The 9,783-nt window shown below is 38.5% G+C and overlaps 1 protein-coding gene across 1 annotated transcript in view; it reads right to left on the bottom strand.

The window, feature by feature from the left end:
• The window catches only part of ZIC5 (Zic family member 5), an 11,060-nt gene extending 5,440 nt beyond the window's left edge, over positions 1 to 5,620 (bottom strand). The window contains exon 1 of the mRNA XM_040336167.1: positions 4,404 to 5,620. Within this exon, the coding sequence (XP_040192101.1) occupies positions 4,404 to 5,532 (1,129 nt within the window). The 5' untranslated portion in view covers positions 5,533 to 5,620. The remainder of the gene's footprint in view (positions 1 to 4,403) is intronic.
• Positions 5,621 to 9,783: the final 4,163 nt, after the last annotated feature.

Here is a 9,783-nt window from a genome sequence, read left to right as displayed (position 1 = left end):
TGCTATTGATGCCACATAGTTGTCAAGCACTATGGGCTAAGAGGGGGTACTGATTGTCATTCACACTGAATCCAACACTAAAATAAATAATGAATTCATAGAAATGATGAAACTGAAATGTGGTTACAATTTTACTATAGGACTATTTAGATGTTTGTACAGTTTGTACATGGTCCAGTTCCCCACACCTTTCCAGCCATTTCACCCAGACATCTCCTATTGTATAGCTCAGACATCTGCCGTCTGTCACCCAAATATCTCCAGGCCTTAATTCCAGACATGTCCAGCTTTATGAACCATTATCAGCAACGTTATCATGGCAGCATCTCCAGAGCTGTCAGTCACCACGCTTCAGCTCCATCATCTCTGCTCTTCCACTTACATAAATCACATACATATATATTCACTTACAGCTCTGCCAACAATCCCCCCAGACCTGTATAGCATGTGAAATACACCACTAACACTTCTCATACATATATATTCACTTACAGCTCTGCCACCAATCCCCCCAGACCTGTATAGCATCTGAAATACACCACTAACCCTTATAATACATATATATTCACTTACAGCTCTGCCACCAATCCCCAGACCTGTATAGCATGTGAAATACACCACTAACCCTTATCATACATATATATTTACTTACAGCTCTGCCACTAATCTCACCAGACCTGTATAGCATGTGAAATACACCACTAACCCTTATCATACATATATATTCACTTACAGCTCTGCCACCAATCCCCAGACCTGTATAGCATGTGAAATACACCACTAACCCTTATCATACATATATATTTACTTACAGCTCTGCCACTAATCTCACCAGACCTGTATAGCATGTGAAATACACCACTAACCCTTATCATATATATATTTACTTACAGCTCTGCCACTAATCTCACCAGACCTGTATAGCATGTGAAATACACCACTAACCCTTATCATACATATATATTTACTTACAGCTCTGCCACTAATCTCACCAGACCTGTATAGCATGTGAAATACACCACTAACCCTTATCATATATATATATATATATATATATATATATATATATATATATATATATATATATATATATATATATATATATATATATATATATATATATTCACTTACAGCTCTACCACTAATCCCCCAGACCTGTATAGCATGTGAAATACACCACTAACCCATATCATATATATAATTACTTACAGCTCTGTCACTAACCCCCCAGATCTGAATAGCATGTGAAATACACCACTAACCGTTATCATACATATATATTCACTTATAGCTCTGCCACCAACCCCCCCCCCCCCCCCCCCCCCAGACCTGTATAGCATGTAAAACACACCACTAACCCTTATCATATATATATATATCATAGGAGGACATTCCTAAAGGGGTATTTTCATGACAGTCTAGCAAACCTTATAGATCCCTGTTACCCCATTAGTAAATCCCCTGAAGATCTGCACCATAGGCTCCATGCACTGGCATAAAAAACGTTGCTTCTACAGGAGTTTTGTGTTCTGCCTGTAGAAGCAACTCAGTGTTATCCTATGTGTTCATGCACATTATGACGTTTACAGGCATATTTTGAGATCAGCATAAATTAGGAGGCAGAAAGAAAACCCTTCTCATTAGTGTTTCTGATTGGAGCTCACTGGCAGAAAAATGTAAAACTCTCCTAAACTCTTCTAAACTTTGTACAAAAAATACTCTATATGAAAGTTGTTTTACTCCAAAGAGAACAGACTTTTTATTGAGCATAGTATGCATTGGGGCCTTTAAAAAAAATCCCCTGGCAGAAAAAACGCTCCTTTTGTACAGGAGTTTAGTGTTTTTGTTCTGCCAGAAAGCTCCAATCAAAACACAAGGATTTTCTTTCCTGCCTCTAGGCTTGAGCTCAAAATATGCCTGTATAGTCCTAATGTGCATGGACACAGGCTCCATGCACACTGGCCTTAAAAAAAACGTTTTGTGTTCTACCTGTAGAAGCAGCTCAATGTTATCCTATGTGTTCATTCACATTAGGACGATTATAGGCATATTTTAAGCTTAGCTAGCTATAAGGCAGTAAAAAAAAAAATCATTCTCGTTTGTGTCTCTGGAGCTTTCTGGCCAAAAAAAATAAATAAAAAACGAAACTCTCCTAAAATAAAAAAAAGGCTCTATATGCACACTGGGCTTAAAAAACCGTATGTTCTCTTGGGAGTAAAAAACACTTATATAGCATTTTTTTTGTACAAAGGCTAGACAAGTTTAGAAAAGTTTTATGTTTTTTCTGTCTGAGCTCCAATCAGAAGAATGAACCAGAAGGGATTTTTTTTCCTACCTGCACCATGCACATTGGGCTTAGAAAAAAAAAAAATTGTACAAAGTTTAGGAGAGTTTTACGATTTTTCTGCCTCCAACCTCCAATCAGAAACGCTGAGTGGTTTTTTTTCTGCTATGGGAACCGATGTTTTTTTTTTAAGTCCAGTGTACATGGAGCTATAGGATAGCATGGAGCTGCTTCTACAGGCAAAAAAAAAAAAAAAAAATCGGCTCCATGCACACTGGGCTTAAACGTCTGTTCTCTTTGGAGTAAAAAAAAAACGTTCGTATAGACTAGAGCATTTTTTGTACAAAGTTTAGGAGAGTTTTACGTTTTTTTCTGCCAGTGAGCTCCAATCAGAAACACAAATGAGAAGGTTTTTTTTCTGCCTCGTAGAAGCAGTGATTTTTACATTTTGCATGAGACCAAAATGAGATATTGTATATAGATTATCTTTTGACTGCGAGTGCATCAATGCGTTGAGGTTTCTATGTATGCAGACAATTGAAATATTATGTATAAATCGCATTTAGATAAATATAATTAATGTTCACAATGTCAGTTAATTTAAACTAATGGCATTCATTTCACACTTGCAGCACTAATGAAACGATTGTGATAAGAAAAAGTTGTTGATGTGTGGTGTAGTGTCTCCTGGTACTCGGATGTGTGTAATCCCTCGTCATCGTGCATGTCTGTCGTGTCATCAGAATGGGTTGGATCTTCTGTACCCATCATGTGAGAAGGAAGGCCTGGGCTATATACACTTCTACACACCAGGAAAGCTCATCACATCCTACAAATCACCTGTATCTATTATAGTGCTTGTGTTATTTATAACATGTCACCATTTATAAATTATGCATGAGCTTGTGTTTTTTTTTGTTTGTTTGTTTTTTCAGCCTTACCATGTAAAAATATAATAATATATTAAATTTAAAAATATAAATATTATTTGCCCCCTATAGCATAAATTATGCATGAGCTTGTGTTTTTTTTTTTTACTTTTGTTTTTTTCAGCCTAACCATGTAAAAATATAATAATATATTCAATTAAAACATATAAATATTATTTGCCCCCTATAGCATAAATTATGCATGAGCTTGTGGTTTTTTTTTTTCTTTTGTTGTTTTGTTTGTTTTTGTTTTTTTCAGCCTAACTATGTAAAAATATAATAATATATTAAATATAAAAATATAAATATTATTTGCCCCCTATAGCATAACTCATATACTACGAGTTTTGCTTTTTAAAGTGCAACATGTCATCTATATAGGAAGGCTACACACTCATCTGAAAGTTTACACTGAGCTTCGGAAAGTTACAGCAATCTGTTGAATCATTAATGGTTACTGTATCTTATGTCTACTCGGGTCTGAGTGCTACAGAAAAAATGCTTTGTAGGCTCATTTTATAAAACTAAAACACAAGGATAGGGATCTTTACTTCAGCCATGTGACTGTAGTTTTCAAATCTCATTGGACAAAAAAAAAAAAACTCACTTAAAAAAAAAAACAATGACGATTTTTTCCCCCCTAAGCTTTGTGAACTGAGCCTTTGTGTATGGGTGGCCATGCACTATACAATCGGATTGTACAATATCTGTACAATCTCATTTAGATGTAATAGGAGGTTCAACCGAAACTATTCCTTAAATTAGCATAAAATCAGGCAGGTCCTTGCACTAAAAAGTTGAGGGTAGGTCTAAAGGGGTGTGTGGTGGCCTTTAACTGGGAAGCAGATTGCTGTGCCCACAAGGCATACTAAGCCTTGGTCAAATCTAAGTGATTAGAGGTAGCAGAAAATGATGGACCCTCTAGAACCCTGGATGAAAAGTGTAAGCTGGCTGATCCTTTTGTTTCCCTCCCTCCTGACCATCCACACGAGGTCTCTTCCATTCTTAGAGAAAAGTTGGCATCGGTCCTGGATGTTGGGAAACCAGAAGAAGACAAATACAACGGTGTAAATGCAGTGGTGGGGTTGTCTAGTCGTCGGAAGTTTCCTGCCAATGTGTGTAGCTAAATGACTTATTGATGAGCAGTCACATGGCTGAGGAGGTGTGCAGAAAAGACAGAAAATACCTACCTGTATGAGTCCTTTTGTGGATTTTAAGGTTTTCTGACCGGGCAAAGACCTTGCCACATCCAGGGAATGGGCATGGGAAAGGCTTCTCTCCAGTGTGAACTCTGATGTGGTTGACCAGTTTGTATTTGGCTTTGAATGGTTTTCCCTCCCTGGGACATTCCTCCCAGAAGCAGATGTGGCTGCTCTGCTCGGGGCCCCCGACATGCTCCACCGTGACATGGTTGACCAGCTCGTGCATGGTGCTGAAAGTTTTGGAGCAGCAGGTCTTTTTGGAGCCTTGCTCCTGATCGATCCACTTGCAGATGAGCTCTTGTTTGATGGGCTGCCTCATGTACCTCAAGAACGCCCCTGCAGCGGCTGGGTGGGCGGCAGCAGCAGCAGCAGCAGCGAGGTTGACATTTAAGTTCATAGAGTTGTAGCTGTGGATGGAGGAGGCTGCATAGTGTTCGCTTCTGAAGGGTTCCGCTCTCCCGTACAGTTCTCCGGCCAAGCCAAGGCGCATCTGTCCGTTGAGGGGGTGGTGGACTCCTGGGGCTGCCTGCTCGTGAATGCCAGTGAAGAGAGGGTGGCTTCCTCCATCATAGGTGCCAGTGGAGGAGATGAACATGCTATGGGGGTGGTGGTGGTGGTGGTGATGATGGTGATGGGGGGAGCCGGTGGCCGGATGCTGTTCTCCTAACATGGCCGAGGTGGATAGCTCCCTCCTAAGGAGAAAGTCCCTGGGGCTGTTGCTGTAGCCAGTGTGGGAATAGCTGGATACTGGCGAGGCGAAGGCTGCAGCGGTCTGAGCCTCGGGATGAGGGTGCTGCTGCTGCTGCTGCGAGGGACTAAGTTTCAGAGCACTGGCTTGTGCCATGTGCTCAGGTCCGAATGGAGTCAGGGCAACTCCAGGGTCACTCCCCAACTCCCCAGGGTGGATGTGGGCAGGGTGGGAGTGAGCTGCTTGATGACTCCCCAACCCCGGGAAGCCTGTCATAGTCTGATGAGGATGGGCTTGTGCCGCTGCCAAATCCGCTAACCTCAGAGTCTGACTCCTCTTGCTCAAAGGGGGCTCCATCACTACACAATCAAGTCCATCCACACTTACTCTTGTTATTTTTCCCCCTCTACCATCCTCCTTCAAAAACATGGGTAGATTAAGCGTTCTTTAACTTCTTTTGTCTGCCTCCCAACTCTGCCTATTCCTTTTCCCACTCTGTCCTCCAGCGATTGGCAGAAAGCGCAGCATTGGAGGCGCACAGTGGGGGCATCGAGTTTAGCGATGGCACAGCCGGGATTGGACGGGTTGCCAGGATTGGCAGGAGGCCCGCGCAGCCCATTGGCTGGCTGTCAGGCCGCCGCACAGCGGGGATCCGCCCCCATGCTCTCAGCCTGCATTCCACTTCTCAAAGTTGGACTTGGAGAAAGTTTTTCTAGTGAGCCCGGAGGAGGATGGCGGGCGGGCGGGCGGAGGAGTATTATACTTGTAGTAGTAGGAGCAGAGCCAGGCGGGAACAGAGCTGCCATTCCAATCACTTATTATCATCATTCCCTAAATGTCATATTAAAGGGATCACATCCATCATACAGCATTGAAGTCATCTATACTTCTATGGTGGGGCCACAACGCTACTGACTCCCCCAAATGGGGAAAAGGACAAATCACACATACGTATAAATAACATACTGATCACATCCCATGTGTTTAGTGCTGGGATCCCAATAAACTTTGAATGGAAGTGAGTGGACGAGCTTAGGTCATTCAAGGTGACGCATTGTAAAGATAGCAGTTCCATGGCGATGTGCTGTGCGCAGTAACCATGGTAACCAATCACAGCATCAGTTCTTTGTAGTAACATTGCACCTTGTGACACCGATGACCTGAAAGTTTGGATTTGGACAACCGTGACCCCTAAATGAGGGCATCTCCATGTACCCAACACGTATTTTATTCCCATTTCCTACTATCCTACCGTGCTATTTCTACATGCCTTTGCTATTTTATTCCCATTTCAGAGCTGATGAAAGCTAATTGCTCCGGGTTACATGCTTCTTTTTATCATTTGCTCCAGGTGCACACAATGCAGTCACCCAAATTCTAACTGTATTAATATAGCAGGTGATTTCTAGGAGTTTAAAGTTTTATTTCTGACAAGGACACGAATCCAGAAATGTTTTTCATCTCATCGTCAGTCAGAAATGTTTATTTAAATTATATATCGCTAATCTTAGCGACTCAGGTGTCATTTATTTACACAGAAACATTTGGAGAGCTTTTTTTTTGTAGAACCCCCCAATTCATTCACTTGTTTTATCAGGTCGGAAACTATTTTAAATGTTTCCAAATGTCATATATATATATATATATATATATATATATATATATATATATATATATATATATATATATATATATATATATATATATATATATATAGTAAAGAACTTAAAAAGGTTTTATTGAAAGGGCTACACACATGGCATATTTTATCCAGGAAATGTTTGCCCATAAGACAATATAATACCAAACAGAGATAGATGTAATACTGTAAACAGTTATAAAATAATTCTCGTCGGTTATTCCATGTACACACCCCCTAAAATGTTTTCTTTGTATTTGCTGGTGAGCACGTGTCCATATAGTTTTATATAATGACTTGAAGTTTAATGTGTGGTGGAAAACTTGTAAAAAGAAATGCCGGTGTGAGGTTGGCTTGTGGATCTGGCTCAAGCCCACATCCATACCTCGTGTTAAACCCTGCATGCTGGGTACCTGTCATCGATTTAATGAATTCCAATAAGAGTGATAAATTTACTTTTTATAGGCAAAATAAAATGCAGAGGCACACATCAAGAAATTTCGTAGTGTGACCACTATTTATGTATTATTAAACGTAGCCCACTGAAACCATGCTTGCTGCAACCAATTGTGTACAACAGCAGTTCCTAATTTTTCAATTCTGCTGCACATGACTGAGTGTTAGGAAGTGAAGATAAATTCACAAGGCTAATAAGTAATTGTAGTAAATGACCACCTACATAAACTTTGATGAAAGGGAATCTACTCACAACGCCCACATAAGATCACCCACAAAAGTACAGTACATAAGTTGTAATAGTGTTCAGCACTATGGTGCTAAATAAATATAAGCCTAATGTGGAATGTAAGTGTGTTGTCTTTACTAAACAGAACTGGATTCATAGCCATTGTATGCATCTACCATGTATATACATTATGTATGTATGCTATATGCTGCCCTATTTGATTGTAAGCTCTTATGAACAAGGCCTTCTTAACCCCTTTGTATTTTATATTTGTGCAGTGCTTAAGGGAAAAAATACACTGTTGGTGCTTTATACATCCAGTATAATAATACTATATATGTACTATATTCCTTAGACAGCTGTAGGAGCAGGCCCAACATATAAGCACTGGTCAGTTCAGGCACCAGGTATGTTGTGTTTATTATCACCACGTTACCTCCAGCCACATGTGTGCTGCTGAAAGATAACCGGCCCTGTGTCAGGCCTTTGTAAAGTTGTAAAGATGTATCAAACAGCGACATGTTGACGGGTTTACGTGTTAGAGCAATATGGTTAACATATGTCCTGTTATTTATGAGTGACAGCATAAATTGCCTCCCTAGCCCCCTGAAACTCATTTGTTAGTCGTATCAACCCTGAATACTGGACAGCTACAGCCGCCACCAGCAGAAATACACAGCTTCATTTGTCAGTATTTCATAATACTTTATAGTCAGGGCAGATCCTTGTACTTTAATGTACAGCTAACATAACACTTAACCATGAAGCTTTTCAGATGATCGATTCGACGGCAGGATTAGCTGTTACTGATCATGGCAGCATCACGAGGATAAAAAGAATAGAGAGACAGAGCAAGACAGAGGGGCTGGGTATTGAAGTACAGTTATGTGGATAGATAGATAGATAGATAGATAGATAGATAGATAGATAGATAGATAGATAGATAGATAGATAGATAGATAGATAGATAGATAGATAGATAGATAGATAGATAGATAGATAGATATGATAATCTAGGTATGGCAGTACAATTATATGAATAATTATCTAGATAGATAGATAGATAGATAGATAGATAGATAGATAGATAGATAGATAGATAGATAGATAGATAATATAGGTATGTCAGACAAGTATGTGAATAATTATCTAATTAGATAGATAGATAGATAGATAGATAGATAGATAGATAGATAGATAGATAGATAGATAGATAGATAGATAGATAGATATGATAATCTAGGTATGGCAGTACAATTATATGAATAATTATCTAGATAGATAGATAGATAGATAGATAGATAGATAGATAGATAGATAGATAGATAGATAGATAGATAGATAGATAGATAATCTAGGCATGGCAGTCAAATAGTTGAATACTTTTCTAATAAAAGAGATAGTCCAGGTTTGACAGTAAAATATCTAGATAGATAGATAGATAGATAGATAGATAGATAGATAGATAATTAATCTAGGTATGGCAGGACAAGTATGTGAATAATTATCTAATTAGATAGATAGATAGATAGATAGATAGATAGATAGATAGATAGATAGATAGATAGATAGATAATATAGGTATGTCAGACAAGTATGTGAATAATTATCTAATTAGATAGATAGATAGATAGATAGATAGATAGATAGATAGATAGATAGATAGATAGATAGATAGATAGATAGATAGATATGATAATCTAGGTATGGCAGTACAATTATATGAATAATTATCTAGATAGATAGATAGATAGATAGATAGATAGATAGATAGATAGATAGATAGATAGATAGGATAATCTAGGTATGACCGTAAAATATGTCTAATTGGATAGCTAGATGATCAAGGTAAAGCAACAAAAGATGTGAATATATAATTAGATAGAGAGATATATAGGTAGATACAAAATCTAGGACCGTAAAATATGTAACTACATGTCTAGATATATAAATAAATAGATAGATAGAGAAACTTTGGATATGGCAGTTAAGACTTTTGGATAGATAGTCATGGTTTTGCAGAATGTGAATAGAAAGAAAGAAAGGAAAAAAATGTAGGTATAGCAGTAAAAATGTTAAACATTTTTCCGATGAGAGAGATAGTTATACTATAGGATGTAGATAAAGTTCTGTTGAGATAGATAGATAGATAGATAGATAGATAGATAGATAGATAGATAGATAATCTAGGTATGGCAGTAAAAGAAGTGGATCATTTTCTGATGGTTTTCTATTCATTCCCAGGAGGACTGGAAAGAAGAGATGATAATAATGATAATAATAAATCTAGAAAAGACTTAGAAGGCGATTATAGGGGGACATTTTAATAAGTGGTATAAAGCATGCTAGCAGCAGG

Source organism: Rana temporaria, chromosome 2 (genome assembly GCF_905171775.1).
Source record: "Rana temporaria chromosome 2, aRanTem1.1, whole genome shotgun sequence".
Classification (NCBI taxonomy): domain Eukaryota; kingdom Metazoa; phylum Chordata; class Amphibia; order Anura; family Ranidae; genus Rana; species Rana temporaria.
This window is presented reverse-complemented; position numbering and strand designations above follow the sequence as displayed.